General features: G+C 39.5%; 2 protein-coding genes across 3 annotated transcripts; one reads left to right on the top strand and one right to left on the bottom strand.

Annotated features, from left to right (window-relative positions):
- Positions 1 to 1296: 1296 nt before the first annotated feature.
- C1GALT1C1 (C1GALT1 specific chaperone 1) lies at positions 1297 to 5698 on the top strand. The gene is made up of 2 exons (XM_521245.8): positions 1297 to 1458; positions 4201 to 5698. Exon 2 carries the CDS (start codon positions 4206 to 4208, stop codon positions 5160 to 5162), a length of 957 nt encoding a protein of 318 aa, XP_521245.3. The 5' UTR covers positions 1297 to 1458; positions 4201 to 4205; the 3' UTR covers positions 5163 to 5698.
- A 13286-nt stretch (positions 5699 to 18984) lies between these two features.
- Positions 18985 to 27477, bottom strand: MCTS1 (MCTS1 re-initiation and release factor). 2 transcript variants are annotated; one of them, XM_001137540.8, is made up of 6 exons: positions 27114 to 27477; positions 25802 to 25954; positions 25185 to 25282; positions 23015 to 23148; positions 20294 to 20361; positions 18985 to 19189 (listed from the first exon to the last, which is right to left on the bottom strand). In XM_001137540.8, exons 1-6 carry the CDS (start codon positions 27122 to 27124, stop codon positions 19108 to 19110), a joined length of 546 nt encoding a protein of 181 aa, XP_001137540.1. In that variant the 5' UTR covers positions 27125 to 27477; the 3' UTR covers positions 18985 to 19107. The 2 variants fall into 2 exon arrangements, with proteins under 2 accessions (XP_001137540.1, XP_521244.2); XM_521244.8 differs by lacking the exon at positions 27114 to 27477 and adding an exon at positions 26494 to 26750.
- Positions 27478 to 27682: the final 205 nt, after the last annotated feature.

The following is a 27682-nucleotide window of genomic DNA, read 5'->3' as shown; positions in this document are numbered from 1 at the left end:
CAGTGAACCGAGATCCCGCCATTGCACTCCAGCCTGGGCAAAAAGAACGAAACTCGGTCTCAAGAAAAAAAAAAAAGAGACACATCAAATATTTCGTGGAAAGAGAGCTCTGCACTCTTAATTAGAAGACCTGGGGGCCGTGCGCAGTGGCTCAAGCCTGTAATCCCAGCACTTTGGGAGGCCGAGGCGGGTGGATCACCTGAAGTCAGGAATTCAAGACCAGCCTGGCCAACCCCGTCTCTACTAATAATACAAAAATTAGCCGGGTGTGGTGGCGGGCGTCTGTAATCCCAGCTACTAGGGAGGCTGAGGTAGAAGAATCGCTTGAACCCGGGAGGCAGAGGTTGCAGTGAGCCGAGATCGTGCCATTGCACTCCAGCCTGGGCAACAAGAGTGAAACTCCGTCTCAAAAAAAAAAAAAAAAAAAAAAAAAAAGACCTGGATTCCAGTCCCACCTCTGCCATTAACTTGCTGTGTGGACTTTTGAAATTTCCTTATCCTTTTTAGGCCTGGTTCCTCAGCTGTAGTTCTAATATTCATTAATTCCACTAATATTTACTGTCCACTGCGTGCTGGCACTGTGGTTAAGTACTAGAAATACTGGGGTGAATAATAACAGCCAGTACTTTTTAGTAAATGCTTACTCTAGGCTTGAAATTTTGCTAAGGGAGTCATATGCACTATCTCATCTAATTTTCTATGAAATAGGCACTACTGTGACATTTTCTGTACTTTACAAATGAGGGAACTGAGGCACAGCGAGGTGAAGTAACTTTCCTGGGATATCAAAAGGTGTGGTGAAGACAGGATTGGATTCCAGGCAGTGGGGCTTCAGAGCTCATTCCAGTAATAATAGGAAACCGTTGGTGTCATAATTACGTGACTATTTCAGTGGCTTGCGTTTTGGTCTCAGCCCAGGAGTACTGGGGGGGTGGGCAATATGAGGGTTCAAGGACGCAGGGGTACATCAGAGAAACCATCAAGAGGTCTGATAAAAAGCGACACCGGGAGCAAGAATCTCTCGCTCTCGCAATTTCCATGCCAGGAAGGTGAAATGGGAGGTGTCAGCGAGTCGTACGCACGGCCTCTTCTCTGGGCGCCCGTTGGGTAAAGGAGAGCGCCCGGGTCACGCAGGCCTATAGCAAGTCTCTGAACTCGGCAGGGGGCGGGGAGAAAGGGCACGCAGTGTGCGCGCAGCGGGCGCGCCGGCCCTTCCGACGCCTGCGCGGGCGGGCAAACGGACGGCTCCGCCCAGCCGCCGGCTCCTTTGCCCCGCCCCACTACCCCCGCCTTCACGGCGCTCGTTTCCTGGCCCTCCCCACCTTTAGCGAGACCAACGAGAGGACACCGCCTGCAGCTAGAACAGCCTGGCCAGGAGCGTAACGGAGTGGTGCGCCAACGTGAGAGGAAACCCGTGCGCGGCTGCGCTTTCTCGTCCCCAAGCCGTTCTAGACGCGGGTGAGTGGCGGGGCCTCGACCCCCACCCCAAGCGCACCCTGACTCCCCTCCCTCTCTTGGGGGAGGCCTGGGCCCCAGCCCTTTCCCAGCATGCTCCACGCGGGATGCTTGGGCAGGTGCAGCGGGAGGATTGTCAGGACAGGAGACCGAGAGTCTTCTTCCTGGGGGCGCTCTCTTGGTCCCTCAGAGGGATATCGAGGTTACCATGTCCTCCCTCTCACTTCTCTTCCCTATTTCGTCTTCGTTTTCCGTACTTCACCCCAACTACCTTCACCCAAAAAGGTTCATCTAAAAACCATTGGGGTAGTTTCTGTTTCATTTGTGCTCGTGTGCAGTTTTAAGTTTCCTTCTGCACAAAGTATCCTATCATATGCATCCCTAGTGTTATATTTTTTGCCTCTGTGATGGGGAAAAAATCTCCTTAGAATAATTTTTGCAAATTATTTTATTTAAAATGTGTAGACTTACTGAGTTTTGATCACTATTTTTGCAGCCAGGAGTAGGATCACCATCAGGAAGAATTCTGACACATATGCCATAATTGAGCAAAGAAACGTGTGAATTATGTATTGGCCAGAAATAATGAAAACTGCGTGACATGAAATACAAAAATCCTATATAAATTAATCTTAGAGTGCACCTGACAATTCTTTTTCTTTTTTCTTTCTTTCTTTTTTTTTTTTAAACAGAGTCTCGCTCTTGTTGCCCAGGCCGGAGTGCTGTGGTGCGATCTTGGCTCACTGCCTGCAACCTCCGCCTCCCGGGTTCAAGCAATTCTCCTGCCTCAGCCTCCTGAGTAGCTGGGATTACAGTCATATGCCACCATGCCCGGCTAATTTTTGTATTTTTAGTCGAGACAGGGTCTCACCATGTTGGCCAGGCTGGTCTTGAACTCCCTACCTCAGGTGATCCACCCGCCTCGGCCTCCCAAAGTGCTGGGATTACAGGCGTGAGCCACTGCACACAGCCGACAATTCTAATATTATGCCGAGCTTGTTTTCTGTCACTTCTCTTCTTGGAACTGTGTTTATTGACCAAGTTCTGTGAGTGACACAGGAAAGTCTTCCTGCCTCTTGCCCCACCCACCGCTCAGAAATTACATCTGCCAAGCTATTCCACACCTTGTCTTTCTGGTAGAAGTCAAAATTCCATTTCCTCTAGCAGAAAACCACAGGAGTGGTTTCCTTGTAGCAATATGGTGCTGTTGGGTGCAAAATATCAGTTATGGTCAACAGATCCCACTTTTTTTCCATTTGTATGAAAACAAGGATATTCAGTAACCCATTTATTAAACTCTAATGTAGTAGAAGCACTATGGCAATTATTCTTCTGTAATGGAAAAAAACCATTAAACTGATATTGAGAAATGTGGTTTCTAGTCCACTTATACCACTGTCTAACTGTGTGACTGAGTCAGTTATTTAACCTCTGTGGACTTCCATTTCCTCTCTGTAAAATGAGAGAAGTGACTGACATTGGGTAGTTTTCTAAGGCTCCTTTCAACCATAAGAGAAAACTGGGAAGTCTAAGTAGCTCAATAGATTGCTTTTTTCTGAAGATGGAGGGAAGATTGGAAAATTCAGCCTTTACTAGAATAAATGGTTAACATACAATTTTTTTCAACAAGTTTATTTAATGTCAGCTTTTAATTTCTTTTATTTATTTATTTTTTCTGAGACAGAGTCTCACTCTGATGCCCTGGCTGGAGTGCCGTGGTGAGATCACAGCTCACTACAGCCTCCGCTTCCCAAGTTCAAGAGACTCTTGTGCCTCAGCCTCCCGAGTAGCTGGGATTACAGGCACCCACCACCACGTCTGGCTAATTTTTTGGATTTTGGGTAGAGACAAGGTTTCACCATGTTGCCCAGGCTGGTCTCGAACTCCTGAACTCAAGGAATCCACCCACCTCAGCCTCCCAAAATGCTGAGATAACAGCCATGAGCCACTGCACCTGCCTCTTAATTTCTAATTGAAATAAAAGTGTAAATTTTTCCATTTTTACTTCCCCAAAGAAGAAGAAAATTCCTTTTGAGGAAATGAAAATGTTTATTAATGGGCCCCAGATATATCTATCAATATTCCTTTTTGATCCAAAAAATGTAACTTTTTATTATGGGCTTCTATTACATCAATAGTTGGGATACTGTATTGGAAACCATTTAGTTTTAGGAACAAAAGGGTAAATATTAACCTATATGGTGTTATTCTCAAGAAACTTGGTTTAGATTTACTCAAAACACTTAAGGACAGCAGCCATCAGTTAAAGAAAGCACTATGTTGAGAACAGATATGTCAGCACAATACCATTGGTGATTTGCCATTTATAGGTGGTTTTATCTGTTCAACCCAAGGTTTTGGTGTAAAAGTTCACTATATTTTTAGAGGTATTTAAATAATGCAAGCTTGTGATGTGAAATTCTTTAAAGAGAATGGTGGATGGATAACCTCTGTAACACTGGTTTCAAGGGTTTATTAAATCCCCATAGATGAAGTGCAAAACAAACTTCTCCATAGAGGAGTTGTTGTAAAGTTCCAGTTTATACCAAACAGTCATCAGATTCCATTGGAAGCTAAAGATTTTGAGAGCCTTTTGTACTATATGCAACTAACTTGATTTCGAGCTTGGGAACCTTTTAAAAAAAACATTAAAAGCAAAATGTAAGTATATAAGGAATACCAAATCAAATTTATAGACTAATCTTTTTCTATTAAGTATTTTAAGAGTCTTTTTCTTCTTTATAGGAAAAATGCTTTCTGAAAGCAGCTCCTTTTTGAAGGGTGTGATGCTTGGAAGCATTTTCTGTGCTTTGATCACTATGCTAGGACACATTAGGATTGGTCATGGAAATAGAATGCACCACCATGAGCATCATCACCTACAAGCTCCTAACAAAGAAGATATCTTGAAAATTTCAGAGGATGAACGCATGGAGCTCAGTAAGAGCTTTCGAGTATACTGTATTATCCTTGTAAAACCCAAAGATGTGAGTCTTTGGGCTGCAGTAAAGGAGACTTGGACCAAACACTGTGACAAAGCAGAGTTCTTCAGTTCTGAAAATGTTAAAGTGTTTGAGTCAATTAATATGGACACAAATGACATGTGGTTAATGATGAGAAAAGCTTACAAATACGCCTTTGATAAGTATAGAGACCAATACAACTGGTTCTTCCTTGCACGCCCCACTACGTTTGCTATCATTGAAAACCTAAAGTATTTTTTGTTAAAAAAGGATCCATCACAGCCTTTCTATCTAGGCCACACTATAAAATCTGGAGACCTTGAATATGTGGGTATGGAAGGAGGAATTGTCTTAAGTGTAGAATCAATGAAAAGACTTAACAGCCTTCTCAATATCCCAGAAAAGTGTCCTGAACAGGGAGGGATGATTTGGAAGATATCTGAAGATAAACAGCTAGCAGTTTGCCTGAAATATGCTGGAGTATTTGCAGAAAATGCAGAAGATGCTGATGGAAAAGATGTATTTAATACCAAATCTGTTGGGCTTTCTATTAAAGAGGCAATGACTTATCACCCCAACCAGGTAGTAGAAGGCTGTTGTTCAGATATGGCTGTTACTTTTAATGGACTGACTCCAAATCAGATGCATGTGATGATGTATGGGGTATACCGCCTTAGGGCATTTGGGCATATTTTCAATGATGCATTGGTTTTCTTACCTCCAAATGGTTCTGACAATGACTGAGAAGTGGTAGAAAAGCGTGAATATGATCTTTGTATAGGACATGTGTTGTCATTATTTGTAGTAGTAACTACATATCCAATACAGCTGTATGTTTCTTTTTCTTTTCTTATTTGGTGGCACTGGTATAACCACACATTAAAGTCAGTAGTACATTTTTAAATGAGGGTGGTTTTTTTCTTTAAAACACATGAACATTGTAAATGTGTTGGAAAGAAGTGTTTTAAGAATAATAATTTTGCAAATAAACTATTAATAAATATTATATGTGATAAATTCTAAATTATGAACATTAGAAATCTGTGGGGCACATATTTTTGCTGATTGGTTAAAAAATTTTAACAGGTCTTTAGCGTTCTAAGATATGCAAATGATATCTCTAGTTGTGAATTTGTGATTAAAGTAAAACTTTTAGCTGTGTGTTCCCTTTACTTCTAATACTGATTTATGTTCTAAGCCTCCCCAAGTTCCAATGGATTTGCCTTCTCAAAATGTACAACTAAGCAACTAAAGAAAATTAAAGTGAAAGTTGAAAAATATCCCTGAGAAAAAAAACTGAAAATTACTTACAAAATTGAGTAATTTTCCTGGAAGCGAATTTAGTGTCATTCCTCAGAGCATACGCAATTTCATTGTAACTGTCTGTACTTCAGCCTGCAGATACTGACATTGGATTGGTGCCTATGAAGAATGTCATGTCATTTAATTGTGTTGTTTCTCAGTTAATCAAGCTCCCAGCTGCAATTTGGATAAAAATATAGTCCTGCTGGGTCAATGAGTTCTGTGGAAATTTGAAGAACTTGTTTTGGCCATCTGGCAGTTTCACTTACCTGAGTTGAATCTGTTCTGTATTTTGTTTTGTTTTGTTTTTTTGACACAGAGTTTTGCTCTGTCGCCCAGACTGGAGTGCAATGGCACAATCTCGGCTCACTGCAACCTCTGCCTCCTGGTTTCAAGCAGTTCTCTTGCCTCAGCTTTCCAAGTAGCTGGGATTACAGGTGCCCACCACCACACCTGGCTAATTTTTTGTATTTTTAGTAGAGATGGGGTTTTGCCATGTTGGCCAGGCTGGTCTCAAACTCCTGACCTCAGGTGATCCACCCGCCTCGGCCTCCCAAAGTTCTGAGATTACAGGCATGAGTCCCTGCGCCCAGCCTGTTCTGGATTTTGTTTCCTTGTACAAGTTCAGGGAATTTTTCCCATGTTCACAGCTGTACCATATCTGTTTTCAGTGTGGAGGTCCTAACCTATCTACTTTGCATTACCATACCTTTTCCCAAATTTCAATGGCTACTCAGAAACTTAATCCAGTGGTAAATGCAATAGCTCCTCTACTGATAAATGTGTGAAATACTTAGAGCTGACTTGTTCTGCAATCTGGCCAGCACATGCTGTGAGTCCGCATAGAGTGTTAGAGCATGACATTTTAGAGATCAATATTTCTTGTAACTGGCCTCATGATGGTAATGGTCTCCCACAGCTTTAGCAAACCAGAAAGAAAATTTCCTTAAGATGGCCTTGGGCTTGAAGTTATTGATCCTCAGGGTAGTGTGTAAAACTTTGCTTTATTTCTGATTATTCTCATTGAGGGTTTTGGTTAAGATGAAGCGTTATTAGTTTTGAAGAATAACAAAACCCCTTTATGAAGCCCCCTAATATGTGGTCTCAGATGCAATTACTACAATCAAATCATGTTCAATGTGAGTACAGTAATAAACAGTATCTCTCAGAGTGTGACACAGCTTATGCGTCACCTTGCCCCCAACACCAGTATATTTAAAATTTTTCTATTGCATTTATCATCTTCACTTACATTAGTACATCAGAGTATCATCATAAACATGTCAGAATGCATTGCATTGTGTGTTTTGCTAATGAGTACTAAGGTAACATTGCCTTTTAAGCCAAATTGATGCTCTTGATTGTATCTTTATACATATTTTTTTTTTTTTTTTGAGACGGAGTTTCGCTCTTGTTGCCCAGGTTGGAGTGCGATGGCGTGATCTCGGCTCATCCCAACCTCCACCTCCCGGGTTCAAGCGATTCTCCTGCCTCAGCCTCCCAAGTAGCTGGGATTACAGGTATGTGCCACCACGCCCAGCTAATTTTGTATTTTTAGTAGAGACAGGGTTTCTCCACGTTGATCAGGCTGTTCTCAAGCTCCTGACCTCAGGTGATCCGCCCGCCTCGGCCTCCCAAAGTACTGGGATTACAGGCATGAGTCACTGCGCCCGGCCGATACTGAGTATTTTTTTAACGAAATGTTAGGTGTCTCAAATAATATGCTGTCTCTCTGAACTTACTTGCAGCCAGTCTTGCAGATAAAATCTGAATCAATAACAGAAAATAGTACTACTGAGGTTGTGGTTACAGATTTGATCACCATATATGTCTGTTAGCTTTACATAGAAAAATAATATATTCAGTAACCGAAAACAATAACCCTAACCCCACTCATGATGAGAGAGTTGGAAAAAATGGAGGTCTGATGGAAATTGATCGGGATTGTGAATATACTCTACATACGGCTAGTGGCTGTCATATTGGACAGCACAGGTCTAAGCAATTCTAAGTGTAAGATCCCACTCCTGGCTGAGATGTGAATAAGAGAAAACTTGAAATTTCCTCTAAAAGTTGTATTTGTTTGTCTGGTTGTCTCAAATGCAATGGAAACCACAGCATGACTTTTAGCAGGCCCCAGACCATTGCCTTGTGTGAGTTCAATCACTGAATCTTCCTTTTCAAAAGTAAAACATTGGATCTGGAGCAAAATATAGATTTAGACCCCTTGGCTATTTTCTGGGGGCGGTGGGCTGGCAGGGGAGTAAGCTAAAAGGTTGCTTGTGTATCAAATCTGATTCATAATGCCCAGATTTTTCTATAATGCATTTAAACAAACTCAGTTATTGGGTGTTCTTAAAGCAGGGCATACCTGTAATAGAAAAGTTGCTGAAAATAGAGTCTAATGATGATGTACCGCTAATTTCCCTTTCATTTGTTAAGAATATTGTGTTCTGGCTGGGCACAGTGGCTCATGCCTGTAATCCCAGCACTTTGGGAGGCTGAGGCTGGCAGATCACCTGAGGTCAGGAATTCAAGACCAGCCTGGCCAACATGGTGAAACCCTGTGTCTACTAAAAATAGAAAAACTAGCTGGGCATGGTGGCGGGCACCTGTAATCCCAGCTACTCGGGAGGCTGAGGCAGAAGAATTGCTTGAACCTGGGAGGTGGAGGTTGCAGTGAGCCAAAATCGTGCCATTGCACTGCAGCCTGGGGGACAAGAGCGAGACTCCATCTCAAAAAAAAAAAAAAACCAATATTGTGTTCCTTTTGGTATGGGCTGACTTTGATGCACTCAGTACTTGCCTGAGTGGTTATGTGAAAAGCATATGTTTATAGAAGTTAGCTTTCTTTTGGCACACAAAGACATTCAGCAATGTTTATCAACTCCCCCCCAAAAAAATATTGCCCCAAATTTTAAAAATAACTATACTTGACAGTTTTTACAAGTTTGAAAAAAATGACAAAAAATAACTATAGTCAATAATTCTAATATAACCAAAAATAGAATACTATAAAGCATTTAAAGGGTAATGGGAAAATGACTTGTTTGGAAAGTATAAAATGATGACATAGTGTATCTCTAGGGTCTCTACCATAATAAAAAAAAATCCAGCTTTACTAGTGTGGCATCCATACACTATAATTTTCTTTGTATATATTGGGTATCTATGAGGTCAACAGTAGGCAGTAGGCCTGGTACTTTGTGGAAAGCAGAAAGAGCCCAAACTCATAATTCATCATAGTCAAATAATCATTTCACATAAGCTTTGCATGAGCAATAAGACAAACTGTAATTTAATAATGTAGTACTAGAATATAGTGGTCAGCCCTTTTGTCTTAAAATTCCTGGATTTGATCAATGCTTTTTTTTTTTTTTTTTTTTTTTTTTGCCCAGGCTGGAGTGCAGTGGCACGGTCTTGGCTCACCGCAACCTCTGCCTCCCGAGTTCAAGCGTTTCTCCTGCCTCAGCCTCCCAAATAGCTGGGATTACAGGCATACACCACCACACTCGGCTAATTTTTGTATTTTTAGTAGAGACGGGATTTCACCACGTTGGCCAGGCTGGTCTCAAACTCCTGACCTCAAGTAATCCACCCGTCTTGGCCTCCCAAAGTGCTGGGAATACAGGCATGAGCCACTGCGCCCTGCCTGATAAATGCTATTTCTTCTAACCCACATAGTTCCCATTTCTTTAGGTTTCTACTGATTACATGCAAGAATAGCCACATTGGTTATGCCATTGCTTTGGAAATTTGGCAAAAACCCTAGCAGAAAGAGCAGGACTTAAAAATAAGACTCAGGTTTTAGAGAGATAAATAGGATAACTGCCTTTAATGAGTGACAGACTTCCATTAGAAAAAAAAATGCTTTGATCTAGTGAGTGAATGATACAGACATCCACCTAGTTACCCAAAGTGTTGAATTAATGGAAATATTCTAATAGTCAAAATACCACCCCTGTACCATCTGAGGGGAAGAGGGAAAAACTTCCTGGCTTGATGGAAGACTGAATGCTGGCACTGAAAATCTTTTTCATACTTACCACTTTAAAGCACGTGCCTCTAGCACGAAGCTTCAGGGAATACTGCCTTTTCTCCAACCCATCGCCGTCCAATAGATAAAATATGAGCCATATATAATTTCACATATTCTTTCTTTCTTTTGAGATGGAGTCTCACTCTGTCGCCCAGGCTGGAGTGCAGTGGCGCAATCTCGGCTCACTGCAAGCTCCGCCTCCCGGGTTCACGCCATTCTCCTGCCTCAGCCTCCCGAGTAGCTGGGACTACAGGCACCCACCACCGCGCCCGGCTCATTTTTTGTATTTTTAGTAGAGACGGGGTTTCACCGTGTTAGCCAGGATGGTCTCGATCCCCTGACCTCGTGATCTGCCCGCCTCGGCCTCCCAAAGTGCTGGGATTACAGGCGTGAGCCACCGTGCCCAGCCTTTAATTTCACATTTTCTAATAGTCACATTTAAAAAGTAAAGACACAGGTGAAATTACTTTTAGTAATATATTTTATTTAACCCAAACATATCCAAAATATTATCATTTCAATATATAATCAACAGGAAAGAATAGATAATTTACATTATTTATTAAGTCTTTGAAATCCAGGGTGTATTTTACAGTTACAGCACATCTTAATTCAAACTAGTCACATTTCAAGTTCTCAGTGGCCACATATGGATGGGCAGAGGCTACCATATTAGATAGCATAGGTCTAAGCAAGTCCAGAAGTATGAGACCCCCCAATGGCTAAACATGAATGGGAGAAAACTTAGTTTCTTCTAAAAGTTGTATTTATTTTTCTGATTTTCTTGAATGCAATGGAAACTGCAACCTGACTTTTAGCAAGCCCCAGGCCATCTCCTTGCATGACTTTAATCACTGGATTTTTCTTCCCAAAAATTAAATCATTGGATCCGGAGCAAAATGTAGATTAGGCCCCTCAATGTTTTTTCCCTTAAATTATAACTGAACCCAAACTCTTCCTGTCATTAATTTTAATATCTTTTTTTTTTTTTAGATGGAGTCTTGCTCTGTCGTCCAGGCTGGAGTGCAGTGGCACAATCTCGGCTCACTGCAACCTCCGCCTCCCAGGTTCAAGCAAATCTCCTGCCTCAGCCTCCTGTGTAGCTGGGATTACAGGCACGCGCCACCACACCCGGCTAATTTTTTTTTTTTTTTTTTTTTTTTGTATTTTTAGTAGAGACAGGATTTCACCATGTTGGCCAGGGTGGTCTCAATCTTCTGACCTCATGATCCACCCACCTTGGCCTCCCAAAGTGCTGGGATTACAGGCGCGCGCCACCATGCCCAGCTAATTTTTGTTTTTTGTTTGGTTGGTTTTTGAGACGGAGTTTCACTCTGTTGTCCAGGCTGGAATGCAGTGGTGCGATCTCAGCTCACTGCAAGCTCCGCCTCCCGGGTTCATGCCACTCTCCTGCCTCAGCCTCCCGAGTAGCTGGGACTACAGGCGCCCACCACTGCGTCCGGCTAATTTTTTGTATTTTTAGTATAGACGGGGTTTCACGTTAGCCAGGATGATCTCGATCTCCTGACCTGGTGATCCGCCCACCTTGGCCTCCCAAAGTACTGGGATTACAGGCGTGAACCACCATGCCCGGCCTTCCCCAGATATCTTCAAAGCAACTGCTAGTCCTGCTTTTGCACATTACACTCTACATTCTCATTGCCCCACTTAACTAACCCTCCCTCATGTCCTTTTCTAAAGATGTAGAAGACTTTGAAATAGCATAACATTTAAATGGTCACAAATCACCTGGCTTGAAAGTGACTAATAATAGGAAAATCAGACCTCAGGACTGAGTTCAATTTCAAGATTCTCCCACTCCACTTTGCAGTCTAAGAGGGAAACAGAAAAACATTACTCCAGCCACACAAATATGATACTGTGCAAGTATCCCACACTTACTCATTCAAATCCTACCCATATTTTCCCATTGTGGAACAGAGTCTTGCCAACTTATACCTCTCTCCAATAACCCATAAAGATGGTGATTTGAATTTGGGCCAAGATTTAACATTTTATGAAATACAAGAGGAGAGTTTTCTGCAAAACACAGGATTTGCAGACAAGGAGACTTAGGTTCAAATTCCAGTTCTGCCATTTATTACCTCAGAGAGGTCATACAACTTTCCTGAAGTTGTATGACCTCTCTGAGCCTTAGTTTCCTCGTTTGTAAAATGAGAGTTAAAATCTACCTCATGGAATCATTGCTAAGATTAAGCAAGATATATAAGTAGAGCTTGTGCACATGGTAGGTACTTGGAGAATGTTATTTCTCCTTCCCTCTTACTCATCTGGACAAGTTTAACTAGAATTCTAAACAGTTAAATATGTATCAATCCTTTGTATTAAATATCTTGATGGTAAAATGTTAAAATATTGATGTGAATAACAGCTGGTATTGAATATTCAAATTAGGGGAACTCTTTCATTGTTTTAAGATAACATCTGTACATTTAATCTGTGCCATGCAATAAAACAGCTTTTCCTGAAACAGCTTTTTAAAAACTATTTTTAAGAAATTCATAAGTTACTTTTAAGAACATTAGCTTAGAACATCTTCCCCTTTCACAACAAATTAGACATTAGAGCCAAAATTGCCCAAATTGGTATAGTTTCTATCTCCCTACACTTTAATCAAGATGTTTGTCTTTATATCAGCAAAAACTGCTGCTTAAGTGAGATTCCTACATCCCAATAAATATATCTGGGCATTTGGTACTTGAGAGAGGATTGGGTTTGACAACACCCAGAAGCTAATGAGGATGTGCCTTCTCTCAGACCTTTGCATTCAGGAGCAAGAAAGCAGAAATACTTTGTGGACTCCTTTTCAGACACTTTACAAAATACAAAATTTTAACCTTGTGAAACACAAAATAAATGCAGGATAAATGTCCAAACATTTTAGCTCCTACTGTTTTTGAAACTGAATAAAGCCATGCTAGTGAAAAATATTTTCCAGTCAGTGCTTTTTGGAAGCTATTTAGTAGATATTAATTTGATGGGTTAGAGATTGCTATTATCCCATTAAATGAAGCTGTTTCTACTTTATATTCAAATATATTTCAAGTTGAACTTGCTTAAATCTAAAATGCTTACACAAGCAAACTGTGGAAAGAATTTAGTCACGCAAAAGAAAACTTTTTCTTAATCCTGGATAAGTCAACTCTAAGAAAGCTGTCCAGAGCCTACCGAGCAAAAAGGACTTTCTTTCCAGCCTCCTCACCATGTCCAATCTAGTCCAGATGTGAAGAGTCAATTTTGGTTTTAAACAAAATTTGCATGCAGCAGCATTAGAACTAATGAAAACAGTATCCAGACTAAGACGTGCATACAAAAATCTTTCACATCATGAGAAACTAAAAATTTGTTAAAACATCAGTCGGCAGGAACAGACATCTCAAGCTCCACTGATAAGGGAAGCAAAACTGGAACTACATGCTGCTTTTAAAAGTGTCTCAAATTTAAGCTCACTCAAGGACTATTAATAGTGTCAAACTGACATGCAGTTTCATCATTAAATCATCTTATTGGTTTGCAAGTTTCCAAGCCTCAGGGCTTCATTATGCATCAGCATAGGACAACACCAGAATTTGGGGACAAAGACAACATCCCTTTTTGAAAGAGGTGGTAAGAATAAAAACAGGTTGGCCAACCTTGGAAGCCACCGCAGTATGGCTTCCCATGAACCAAAAAGGCAATTGAATTGTATTTGTTTTCAAGGCATACGTTTGGAAAAATAGCACTTTTTCCAAGCATGTGCTTAGTTAGAACAAATGATTTATTGCTTAAAACCCAGTCTTTTACTCACACGCTTGTGAAAATAAGAAGAAATTACCTATTTCACCATAGATTATTAAATGGACGTTAACAGTTATTGACAATTGAGTCTCGTGATAAGAAATTAAAATTATAAAGTAAATCTTCCCGTCTTTAAATTCTAGGTGGTAGAGTTCTGAGAACACTTATAATGAACTTTAAGGGAGTAATTGATTATGCCTTTGAAGTCTCCTATATTCACATATTGGCTGAAAGTAAAGCATTTTAAAATTGGAGAATGAAATGAAGAGCAATAACATTTGTTATATGAAAACTGTGGTTTTACTTTTAAAATGGGATTTTAAAAATGTATTCGTTGGGTCGGGTGTGGTGGTTCATACCTGTAATCCCAGCACTTTGGGAGGCCAAGGCGGGTGCATTACCTGAGGTCAGGAGTTTGAGACCAGCCTGGCCAACATGGTGAAACCCTGTCTCTACTAAAAATACAAAAATTAGCTAGGTGTGGTGGCACACGCATGGGATCCCAGCTACTCGGGAGGCTGAGGCAGGAGAATTGCTTGAACCCGGAAGACAGAGGTTGCAGTGAGCCGAGATCGTGCCATTGCACTCCAGCCTGGGCAATGAAGCAAGACTCCATCTCAAAAACAACAACAACAACAACAACAACAACAACAAATGTATGAGTTGGATGAGTTTAATTTTTTGCTTTGTTTCTGCCTAAAGATAAACCAATTTAGCATATATTGATATTAAGATGTCTGCCATATTTTGAACGTTAGCCTGTTGATTTATAGTCTTCCAAATAAGACTGATGCCTGAAGCTCATTTTTTGGTTAACTGCTTCTGTTAGTTGCACACCTTTTCCTACCTTCCTCTAATCTTAAGTCTATTTAGTCATTTGAAATATCAGTTTTCACCTGTTAGTATGACTAGCTATGTTTGCTATATTTCACAAATACATTTCTAAAACAATCCATTTAATTAGAATTGGACATTAATAGTGAGGCATGTCATTCTCTGTAACAACTAAGATTTTAAGTAGAAATTATTTCACTAACTCATCTTCTATTTCTCAAAGTATTCAAGGCTAAAATTTGGAGTTCTTTAATTTTCATTCTAAGAGGCAAGTATTAATTATACTAATGAGTTCAGATGTTATTTATTTTTCCTCCCAATGACCTATTCTTAATGAACATGGTATTATTAAGAGAAATTCCAGTGAATCATCTCCTGTATTTTTTTACATGCATAAATTATATTCCCTAAGGCCAGACTCTTAAACAGACAGATGAACCTAATAGTCTCAACAATGATTTAAAAACTGGCCCTCAATTTTCTTCATTCATTCCTGATCTCGTGGAGTTGTGGTCCTTTACTTGGTTTTAACACAGTATTCAACAAATTGTTGTTATAGTTGATAACATCTACTCATTCTTTTACCTGCCTTAAAAAGTGTAATAAAAGTATTCATACAAAGTATAAAATACATACAAGTATAAAAATGTATAATACATTTAATTTACATGCATCAATCTCTACAATGACAAGTATGATTTCTTTAGAAACTGATGCATACATTTTCACTGTTTTTCTTTCATTATATATCAGTTTTAATGCATACTCCTTAGAAATTAGAATCATTTTGAGTTTCTTGAAGAGCCTTGATAATTATAGTCTCAAAATTAAGGAACCTAGATAAACAAAGTTAAAATATTTATGACATTTTGCTTGGGCATACATTCATATTTCCATTAATATATAATTGCTACATTATTAATAAGTGACATATTTATTATAATGAAACACCTCCACGAATTTAGTGAATTGTAATTCTTATCTCTTCCTCTGAAGTATTATACTTAGAAATACTGTATCTTCAGTTACTGATTTGTGTACGACGGGGAACCTGGCTGGATATCATTATTATTTGATATATGCCATATAACCTTCTGTTTGGGGAATATAAAATCCCTCAAATTGGAAATGTTCATGACTACCCATGGGATAAATCCAGCTGTTTTTGTTTGGGGTCCAGAGCATAAAAACAGAAAAGGAAAAATGCAGCTTCCCAACAGACCACTACCAAACCACCATAACAGACAGTCTGCTAGAAGAGAACTGATCAGGCCATTATGTCACTGGACAACAGGACAATCATCTGAGTTGGGATGCTGAATCACGGCAACTCCAAGACATCTGGGATTTTTTTTTACCCTCACATTGGATACAATCTATGGAATATTACTACATTTAGTTCATTTGTAATTTACAATTTTTGATGACTAAAATTGGAAAAGGATTAGTACATTCCTACTGGCTTTACATATTAGTATTGGGCTGTCACCATTACCCAGATTATTTAAAATGTAAATTTTCTTTACTCAATAGATTGGAAGCTCCTTAAAAGCAAGGGCTACTTCTGTATTATTCATCTTCATGCCACGTCACTTAGAACCTAGTAGATACTCAATAAATACCTATTGAGCTGAACTGACCTTGTCTGAGTAAAAGTGAGTCCAATACACAAGTTACTAGATTGTAGGTTGGTTTGACACAAACTTAATTTTGAAACTAAAAATGAACTAAAGACACACTGCCTGAGAGAAGCAGGCTCTCTATCCCTGTATTCCTATTCTCACGAATATAGGTAAACTAAGTTTCCATTAAGCACAGTATCTAAAGATGCTGACACATCTGCTAGTTTAATCTCTTTGAATTGCCTTTCATGTATGACCTAATGTTTAGAAAATGACAAGGATCACACATGTAGAGTGACATCCCTGATTAACAGTGATGAGCAGAGGCCTCAGACCCAGGGGAAGCAGAGAACATACATATTTAGTCCATATCACCAAGGCAACACAGTGTACCTCAGCACAGTAGAAAAACAAGCACAGATGTTGATGTTGAATATTTAAAAAGTGTTCCTTACACCCACTGTAACAGTGGTTAGACACAAAGATGAATTATTTCAAAAACCAAGCTATTAAAAGTTTTTACTTCTCTAATGTATGTATATGTGTGCTTTGTTTTTCATTGCTAATACTCCATAGGCAGTCTTGGTCAAAAAACATTCTCTTAGCAACAAAAATAAAGGTTCAAAGTTTGATTCTGACATAAATGACTTGTATATTCTTTTTAAGAACATAAGGAGCTACAGGCCTCAAATAGGGTGCCTCCTCCCCCAAATAGGGAGACATCTGAATTTGAAGCCAGTAAGTCAGCAAAAAATGAAACTATCTGTTGAAGAAACCTCCCTGGGAGATGACTTACAAATGAGTTCCTGATGAGACTATTTATACTTTCGTGGACCAGGAATAAATAATATGGTAAGCTGCAGAATAAAACTGTCATAACATAAGGAAAACTACATGGAACTTGAAAAGGATATAGGAAATAAAATATCAGGGCACCTCTATGGGCTAGGAAAGAGATGAGATTTTGGCAGAGATAAGCATTCTAATTAATGATGAAGCAGGAAAAATTCTCCAAGTCTTACCTCAGCACAACTGAAATATTACCCCAATTTATCAATCTTCCTTTGCTCATACCTGTGTTTACCAAGTAACTTCCTGTTTCCTAATTGTTTACCATAGGCAGACCTATCACTATGAATTAATACATTTATATTCTAACTGGGGAATCTCCAAGTCTCTCAAGTTTCATCAGTGGGAAATGGTTTCTCAAGCTGAGGGTCAGACCCTGGATCTATGTCCACCTATGTTACATCCTGGGAGACCCAGCTGGAACAGCCAGCCAAATGATCTCTCTCTTTTTGCTATCCACCCTCACCTTTCTCACCAACTTCTAACTGTAACACAGGTCACCACAATCTTGTATATGTCTGTATCCATCTGAAAAATAAAATCACATGTCATATATTGGTAAACAACCAAATGAAGATGGCTAAGACACTAGAATAACAGCAAGGTTATTAGGAAGAAAAATGGTCTTTATCAATAAATAAATCCACAACTGCTCTTTTAACTCCCCAAACAGATTACTGTTCTTACTAAAGCAGGTCCATGTCCCTTATATTCCACTTATAGAAGATATACATTATTTAAGGAGTCTAGTAGGGACCCAAATCCAGATGTTCTGGGCATCTGTTTGGTATGACTTTACTCAAAAGAAGGCACTAAAAAAACTGAACCTGAATCTGATCAATCTTATTTGTTTACAGGATATACAGGAGGCATAAAAACAAGTTAATGACTTCACAGTGATACAATCAACAAAATCCAGAATATGTGTGGAAACTTTAAAGACAAAACAACTAGATTTCTTAAATAATTTAAGGGGGAAAAGAAAAGGTAACTTATAAATTAAACAGACTTCAATAAATAACAACCAAATGCAATGTATGAACCTTGTGTGGTACCTATTTCAAGCAAACCAACAGTTAAAGAGAATTAACAGTCTGGACAGTTGATCATATTAAGAAACAGTTCAACTTTTTAGGTGTGATAATGGTATTGTGGGGTTTTTCTAATTTTTAAAGATACATACTAAAGTAGTTATGACGCCAGGCATGGTGACTCATGCCTATAATCCCAGCACTTTGGGAGGCTGATCACTTGAGGCCAGGAGTTCAAGACCAGCCTGGCCAACTATAAAATATATAAAAATTAGCTGGGCACGGTGGCTCATGCCTGTAATCCCAGCACTTTGGGAGGCAGAGGGGGACGGATCACTTGAGGCCAAGAGTTCAAGACCAGTCTGGCCAACATAGCGAAACCCCATCTCTACCAAAAATACAAAATTAGCCGGGCATGGTGGCACGTGCCTGTAATCCCAGCTACTCAGGAGGCTGAGGCACAAGAATCGCTTGAACCCGGGAGGTGGAGGTTACAGTGAGCCAAGATCATACCACTGCACTCCAGCCTGGGCAACAGAGCAAGACCCTGTTTCAAAAAAAAAAAAAAGAATAAAGTAGTTATGGATGAAATGATAGGATGTCTGGGATTTGCTTCAAAATAATTGGGGGGTGGGGAGAAATAATTGAGGTATAGATGAAATAAGACTGACCATAAACTGAAACTGGGTGATGGATATGGAGAGGTCCATTATACTATTCTCCAGACTTCTTAATATGTTTAGAATTTTCCATTGAAGTTTTTTTTAAAAAAACAATCAACAAACAAAACACACACACACAAACACACACACACACACAAGAATGAGCACTGCTGGGTCCCCTGGAGTAATAGAATAAAATTCCTAGTCTAGTTTCTAGCCCCATTTAACTAGACAGTTTCTCTAGAGGTCTACCATAAAATGGCAATCCATTGACCAAGTCCTGCTCTTCACTCTTATATCATTAGCCTAAGAAAGGACATTAGTTGTATGAGTTTGCTTACTTACCAGATACCTTTTAATGTCCAAGTTTGCTACCCAATTTTAACTTGAGTTTAAGAAAACTTAAAATAATTTCTGAAGCTAACAGAATTTTAGCATCTGGTGAATTTATTCAGCATAACCACAGGCATTATCTTCATGCTGTCACACACAGACACAAACACAGATACAGCACAATATCCATATTTAGCCCAAGTGCATTCCTTCTGAGGCTCATTTATATGTCTTCATATGCCACAGCCCATCATTTAAATAATGGATATTTTCAATGCCAATTCCTTTGTTGACTTTCTCACTGTAGAAGGAAAAAAAACACATAAACATACTTTTATGCATTTTTATAGTCTTACTCGTGATAAATATAATTCAAAGTATATTGTTATTTTTTAATTATTAAGCCACAAGTAAAGAACTTATTGACATCACAATTACATTGTTGTTTATATTAAACTACATTACTCTGTGGCAGCTCATATCTAAAAGTGATTTTAGTGATCTAACTAGTGGGTCTATAGAACCAGAGTAACAATGTCACAAGACTAGGGGAATATCAAAGTGCTACATTAACCCTGAAACAAAATTAATACCACTAATTTGGTCATCAAATGGGTTCTAAAATTTTTAAATATACTGCCTATGTTTTGATAATATATCTTTACTAGTTCTCTAAATATTCTACATTTCTTGTACTACCAGGTCAGAATATAAGATACTGTGTGGTGGTGAGATATATCACTGTTTTTAAAACTAGCAGTAATGACCAGGTGCAGTGGCTCACACCTGTAATCCCAACACTTTGGGAGGCCGAGGTGGGTGGATCACTTGAGGTCCGGAGTTCGAGACTGGCCTGGCCAACATGGTGAAACCCCATCTCTACTAAAAATACAAAAATTAGCTGGACATTATGGCGCACACCTGTAATCCCAACTACTTGGAAGGCTGAGGCACAAGAATCGCTTGAACCTGGGAGGCAGAGGTTGCAGTGAGGCGGGATCGCGCCACTGCACTCCAGCCTGGGCAACAGAGTGAGACTCCATCTCAAAAAAACTTAAAAAAATAAAAATAAAAATAAATAAAATGAAGCTAGCAGTAAAACATCTTCCCTCCTCCCCCAATTTAAATGATACTAAATAAGATTCCTAAAGTACCACGTACACACATATAAAACAGCTGTGTTGGCACATGGGTTCTTTTCAGTGCTTAAGAAAGACTACAATCCTGAAGACAAAATAGGTTTCGTTGGCTTCCTAAGTGTTAGGAAATATCAGAAATGAAGCTTCTGTGCTTGGATATTTGTGTAATGTGGTATGCATGATAGCAAATTTCGCCTGTAATTCTGATGCTTCCTGGGTTGGTTACCCATATATCAAAAGTTAAGGGGGCCTAAAGTAAGACTTACATGTCTTCTGCAGACATCTTCATGACTCCAACACATAGAGCATGCTGTTTTCCTTCTGCCATGATAGCCTGAAAGAACACAGCTAAGAAAACTATTTATCAAAATGCCTTGGGGCCTCCCCATCAAGGAAAGGGTGTCAAATAATGATCATGTTACTAGTTAAGCCACTTGGAACCCCTCTTGTGTCTTCTCCTAGACCATTAACTCCTTGAGAGCAGAGACCTAGCAGAGTCTGTGGGTACACTGTAAATACTCAGTAAATGCTAAATGAATAAATCTAATAACCCCTTTTCTTTCAAGTCAAATGTTAATACTATAACCCCATGCTAACAAAACCAGAATAAGTCACACAAAAAAAGGAGTAAAATTTCTTGCACATAAATACTAAAAACTGTGAAATCAATAAATATTAATTGTTCTGATTAATTATTCTGATCACTGACTAGTGGGGATTTTTGTTTGTTCTTGAGACAGAGTCTCACTCTGTTGCCCAGGCTGGAGTGCAATGGCAGTCTTGGCTCACTGCAACCTCTGCCTCCCAGGTTCAAGCAATTCTCCTGCCTCAGCCTCCCGAGTAGCTGGTGCTACAGGCGTGTGCCACCACACCCAGCTAATTTTTGTATTTTTAGTAGAGACGGGATTTCACCATGTTGGCCAGGCTGGTCTTGAACTCCTGACCTCATGATCCGCCTGCCTCAGCCTCCCAAAGTGGTGGCATTATAGGCGTGAGCCACCATAGCCGGCTGTTTGTTTTTTTGAGATGGAGTCTTGCTTTGTCACCCGGCTGGAGTGCAGTGGCATGATCTCAGCTCACTGCAACCTCCGCCTCCTGAGTTCAAGCAATTCTCCTGCCTCAACCTCCCTAGTAGATGGGATTACAGGCACATGCCACCCCACCCGGCTAATTTTTGTATTTTTAGTATAGACAGGGTTTCGCCATGTTGGCCAGGCTTGTCTCGAACTCCTGACCTCAGGTGATCTGCCCGCCTCAGCCTCCTAAAGTGCTGGGATTACAGGCATGAGCCACCACACCCGGCCTGAATGGTGGTTTTATGTAAAGGCTGTTTTAAAATAATAGGTAAATTCCCAGTCTATCTTTAAGAGCCTGATATAACAGTTTCAACCTTTCTAGAAAAACCAGAGTGGTCTTGGTTAACATTTGAAGTTTCTGGAATGTTAAACACTGCAGTACATATTTTAAAAAGTCAAGATTCAGGGTACACAAGACCTCTCTGTACCATTTTTTTTTTTTACAACTTTCTCTAAATCTGTAACTGTTTCAAAATAAAAATTATTTTTAAAAGTAAAGACTAGGTACTAAGGAAATTTTCCATTTAAGGTTAACTCCAGAACTATAAATTTACCAACACTTAATAAATATTAAAAACAAACAACAACAACAAAAAACCCGTCCTCACTTTTCTCCCTTGATTTTCAATTCACTCAGTGTTCCAAATATGTGAGCACCTATTAGGTAAAAAGCATGTCAACATAAGCTGTTCCTAGAATATAAACATACTACTTATACTACCTCTTCGCTATAACTGCCCCAACAGAGAATATCATTTTTTTTCTTATTCTTCTTAAACACACCCCTGGCCAGGTGTGGTGGCTCACACCTGTAATCCCAGCACTTTGGGAGGCCAAAGCGGGTGGATCACCTGAGGTCAGGAGTTTGAGGCCAGCCTGACCAACATGGTGAAACCCTGTCTCTACTAAAAACACAAAAATGAGCTGGGCGTGGTAGTGGGTGCCTGTAACCTCAGCTACTCAAGGGGCTGAGGCAGGAGAATTGCTTGAACCCAGGAGGCAGATGTTGCAGTGAGACAAGATCGTGCCACTGCACTCCAGCTTGGGCGACAGAGCGAGACTCCATCTCAAAAACTAAAATAAGATAAACACACTCTAAAAGTAGTTTCCCTATTCCCACCAAGTACCATTCCTTTTCTATACCCGAGGCAAATGGCTACTTTAGCTATGATAAAGGAGAAGATGTTCTCCTGTCCAGAATAGTCACAAAAATCTATTTAATCCAGAAAATAGCTGAAACAGCATGGTAGAAATGGAAATAATGCCGAATTATTCAGCTATGTCATGAGTTGAATCGATCTTTAAGGACCATCTGGGACTCTGACATTTCTCTTTGAGAAAACGTGCTCTGAGGCCCCCAAACTCAACTTTTCAAATAGTTAATTTTCAAAATAAAAGTTGGAGGTTGCCAATATTTCCCACTATTCACTCCTAACACAAAATTGTTGCTTGGTAAGAGATACCTATACCTGGTGCCTAAATTCTTTTCCCTTTTGAGAGCTTTCACTCCAACGTATGTCAGTAAGTCAAAATGAACATTACAGTGGCAAGTTGATATCCAAAAAGCTGATCCAATTATATCATCTATATCCTTTCCCCTAGTAATCAAGAATTCCCTATTGTGTCCTAAGTCTGATAACAGTAGGCCCTGACTGGGCTGAAATGCAGCTGAGACTCTTCTGTAACTTGTTCTCATTTAACTTCTAAGAAACGACCTAAGATGAGATAATTTAGTAGCAACAAATAAAATTACTTTGTACAACTTCAAATGTAACCAGAAAGGCATGAGATAAGAGTAACAGTAACCTTCAAAAAAGTACATCTAATGTTCTCTTGGATGGTACACCTTTCACAGTAATGATAAGAGCACAATGAATACATTTTTCAGCAGTTTTAGCCTGGGAAGGATACAACAATGGTATCTACTGCAGCAGGGTAAAGCTTAGCTCCAGGAGAAGTTAAGCCTGGACACATGATATTTGCTCCACTGAGTACAAATTTGATGGCTCCTTTATCAACCTGCTGGTGTGGCAGGATAAAAGGATCTATAAGAAAAGAAATACAATATATTAATAATAAGACTAATGACTCAACAGAAAAAGGCAAAGGATCTGAACAGTATTTCCCCAAATTAATCTGACAGATACAAAAGAAAACTCTGAAACACTATCATTTGTTTACCAAATTGGTAATCTTTTTTGTTTGTTTTTTTGAGACAGGGTCTTGCTCTGCCACCCAGGCTGGAGTACAGTGGAGCAATCAATACCTCACAATAACCTTGAACTCTTGGACTCATGCAATCTTCCCGCCTCAGCCTCCCAAGTATTCTCCAAAAACCGTAATTTCAAAACTATGGTTTTTGGAGACTACTTAATATGCCCTGGGAAATTTTTGTGATATAATGTTAAGTGAAAAACGCAGAGTAAAAAAACGATTAAAAAGATCAGTGGTTACCTGGGGTTGGGGAAGTGGGGGGAGGAAGGATGAATAGGTGGAGCACAAAGGATGTTAGGGCAGTAAAACCATTCTGTATGATACTTTAACAGTAGATACTTGACATTATGTATTTGGGAAAAACCATAAAACTGTAGAATACAAAGAGTAAACCCTAATGTAAACTAAGGACTTGCGTTAATAATAATGTATCAATGCTGGTTCAATTGTTACAAATGTATCATTCCGAAACAAGATGTTATTCATAGGGGAATCTGAACTGGGGAGAGGGAACTCTGTTCTTTCTGCTTACTTTTTCTGGAAACCTAAAACTGCTCTAAAAAATAAAAGCCTGTTAATTTAAAAAAAAACTACAAGGGGATGAGGAGAAGTTGGTTAAGGGGTATAAAAATACAGGTCGATAAGTTCTAGTATTCGAGAGTACAATAAGGAAATTATATTTAGCAATGATTTACTCTATATTTCAAAATAGCTAGAAGAATTGTAATCTTCTCAACACAAAGATAAATGTTTGAGGTGACAGATACCCTAATTACCCTGATTTGATCATTACACGCTGTATAAAGGTATCAAATATCACATGTACCCCTAAAATATGTACAACTATTATAAATATATACAGGTGGTGGGGGATACAGGCACCACAACAGCAGACAATGTACAGCTATGACGTATCAATTTTTAAAAACTATGTAACAGAGAGCCCAATTTAAAAAAAAATGCATTTACACACATCACAGGAAATACCTGGATGGAAGGACACTTAGTCAATGCTTTCCCATATATAGACTTTTCTCTATTAGGCAAATAGATACAAATATAAAAGATGAAAATGCTCACAATGCTTATCACAGTTTGTAAATACATATTTGTGTAATTATCTAATTGTTGTTTATTCTCCAAACTAGACTATTAGTTTCTTAAGGACAGAGACAATGTCTTTGCTTCCCATTGTATTCTCAGCACCTAGCTGAGTGCCTAGCACATAGTAAGTTCAATAAATATTTGTCTTTTTTTTTGAGACTAAGTCTCGCTCTTGTTCCCCAGGCTAGAGTGCAATGGCGTGATCTCTGCTCACTGCAACCTCTGCCTCGCGGGTTGAAGTGATTCTCCTGCCTCAGCCTCCTGAGTAGCTGGGATTACAGGCACGTGTGACCACGCCCGGCTAACTTTTGTATGTTTAGTAGAGACGGGGTTTCACCATGTTGGCCAGGCTGGTCTCGAACTCCTGACCTCAGGTGATCCACCCACCTTGGCCTCCCAAAGTGCTGGGATTACAGGCGTGAGCCTCCGTGCCCGGCAATAAATATTTGTTGAATGAATGAATAAATGATCTTTCTTGGGCTTTCTGGAATGCATGAGAGAATCTGCATTTTTCAGATTTACCACAAGATGGGCATTCGTTTTAGTTTTACATCCATTATTACCTAGTACTAATAAACAATGAGTCAATTATCAGAAGTCACTCTAAACTCTTTTTGTGTCTTTCAATATTCCCAAATGCATATTTCTGTTTTTCTCCCCCAGCAGTGTCTTATCTGATTAAATGCATATTTCTTACAAGACTTTACATTTGAATATTGCAATAGGAGTAAAATTTCAAAAAATAAAAATAAAAAAACCTTACATTTGTGAAGTAATCTTAGGGTTGGATAAAAAGGCCCTTCTCTTTGTCTAAAAAAGAGTAATTCTCCATTTACTGTAAGGATTTCTATATGTTCATGGCTGTAAGACAAATGTCACAAAGTACCAAGTTAGATATTTCCTTTCAAAAATTCACAATATAAAACACGCATATACAGTGATAAACTTTCTTAAAAAGTCAGTAAAAATCCTGGCCAAAAAATATTGTTTACATTGTTTTTACTATCATGCAAGTCCAGTAGAGAAAAAAAGAAAAATATTACCTGCTACAACCAATTTTATTTCACATTTTATTAATTCCATTGTTAGGTAATTCAATAAAACAATTCTCTAAACAACAAACTGAAATAAATTAAATCCAACTCTGAACTAAAACATTTAACTCTTTACTAGAACAATCAATACACAAAGCCACATTTTTTCAGGGACATAGAAAATCTTTGAAAATACAAATATTGGAGTTTTAGAGTTATTCTGTGTCTACCCCATTATTAATCTATCAATAGTTAATCTGAAAATAATTCCATTTAGTATGAGTGCAATCTAATCATTAAATATTCAGCTACACCGAGCTTTACACAGACAAAAACAAAGACTTACCATCGGACTATTTTGACAGGATCTTTCTTAGGCATGATTTGATTAAGCCATGGTTCAATACCTGGAAATTGCTCTATCAATTGATTCTTAATACCCTTAATAACTGAAGTTTTCAACTGGATGCAGTTGGACACATTTTCTTTTTCATCAAATCTGCCAAGTAATTTTTGCAAGAAAAGAAAAGGCATTTCTAAGTAGAGGTATCAGAATACCTAAAGGTACTGTTCTAATTAGTCATTTATTCCCAACCAAGTATTTAGATACTTAATTATGAAATAAATTGTTCTTTTTAAAAAAAATACCATCTCCCTTTTACTCTGTCCAGCACAAAACCAATGTCTTAATACAATATTGAAATAAACTGTCAAGTATACAGCAATTAGCTGGGGTTAGGGGGAGGAATATGAGACATACTTTGCACCATAATCTGTAATTAGCTACACAAATGCCTTTCCTGGAAAATCTTATTCAATTCTACCCAGGAAGAAACACAGGCTCCCACCAATAATAAAACCTGAGATCAGAAAACAAAACCCTCAATTCTTGAGATACAGAAGACCAACCCACGCATAACATAGAAAATCGGCCCCTGCTAGGCTATGTAATCTGCTGAGATTTTTTTTAAGTGATGATAATAATGATTTCTAAGATCCCTATTCGTTTTTGCTCAAAATTTCATGCACAAAACCCACCTTCCTTTGCCCATGTTCCCCCTTTGCTTTTTGCGTCTACCAAATCTGGAAGGCAAACCCACTAGTAGGTTCCCAAGGAATTTTTGTCTTCCTTACACTGAATAGCCTATGGGGCAATCGTTATTTTCAAGGCAAGGTTAATCTGGCAGCTAGGCAATAGACATGACAGGCCGCTTGCTTCCTGTCACCCAGACTCCTTCACTCCCATGACCCAGGAAGTCAAGCCTTCCTTTATTCAGTTCATAACTAATAAACATATGGCAGTGAGCGCAGGGCTCCCCTCTCAGCTACAGAGAATATGCCTCTAAATCACAGTGCACGGATGTGATTGGTAGAACCCTAGGAATGGAGACAGAATTGGGGGAGGGGGCAAAAGAGAAAGAGGGGTAAGGAGAAAAAACAATGGGAGTGGAGGGACTGAAACCCAATTAAGGACTACGGATGGAAAGCTTAAAGAAGTGTTCAAGTTGGGAGTGAGAGCATAGTACTATAGAAAACCTTAGGGAGTCAGGATGGCAGGGGCGGGGGAGAGAGAAAGAGGATCTTAGCTCTCGCCCTCTTCCCCACCCCCACCCCACCGCCTTTGTGAGCAGCCGATGGAGGCCACAGCATGTCCTTACTTCTTGAACATGATCCAAGGTGAAGGGGGCGACGATAGGGAAGGGCCCGGAATGGGAAAGAAATTGAATTTGCAGGGGTCCGGCAGATCCCCTCACACGAGGAAGGCCGGCACTGACAGTCGGAGCTGTAGTCGTTATCCGGAAAACGAGAGCCAGCCGCGCTTTACGGCTCTCAGTCAAATCTGACTACTTCCGCTCCTCTGGACTCCACGTAGGCGCTTTTGCCGGCTCCTTTTAGGCAACCGGTTCCTCAGCAGTTGGAGGTAGCTGAAAGGGCGGGACTTGAGAGGGAAGAAGTGATAGAGCAATTGCAGGAAGAGAAGAATGGAGGGGGCGGGGAATCAATCAAAGTAGCATTTATGGCACTTGCGTCAGTTACGGGTTCCTCAAAGGGTCAAGATTCTTCCGTGCTTCGTTGCTACCTATTGTCAAAGTAAACGATTTTTTTAGAGGGAATGGTTTCTGTCCTGTCTGAGGCAACCGAATGGATTGGTGCTTACCTACCAGCATGATCCAGGCAACCCTCATGGCTTCATGTTAAAGTGCTGGTAGGATTGCCAGGTTTAGCA

This window comes from Pan troglodytes, chromosome X (assembly GCF_028858775.2).
Source record: "Pan troglodytes isolate AG18354 chromosome X, NHGRI_mPanTro3-v2.0_pri, whole genome shotgun sequence".
Taxonomy (NCBI): domain Eukaryota; kingdom Metazoa; phylum Chordata; class Mammalia; order Primates; family Hominidae; genus Pan; species Pan troglodytes.
The sequence above is the reverse complement of the archived record's forward strand: the minus strand, read 5'-3'. Positions and strand labels throughout refer to the sequence as shown.

Excerpts from the sequence above, each read along its gene's own strand:
- C1GALT1C1 (XM_521245.8), top strand. The coding sequence starts at position 4,206 with ATGCTTTCTGAAAGCAGCTCCTTTTTGAAGGGTGTGATGCTTGGAAGC.
- MCTS1 (XM_521244.8), bottom strand. Across the intron at positions 23,149-25,184 it reads CCTAAGATTACTTCACAAAT|ATCCTTTTATCCTGCCACAC; the intron begins GTAAGGTTTTTT and ends CTTTTCTTATAG. Across the intron at positions 20,362-23,014 it reads CTGCAGTAGATACCATTGTT|GCTATCATGGCAGAAGGAAA; the intron begins GTATCCTTCCCA and ends GTGTTCTTTCAG.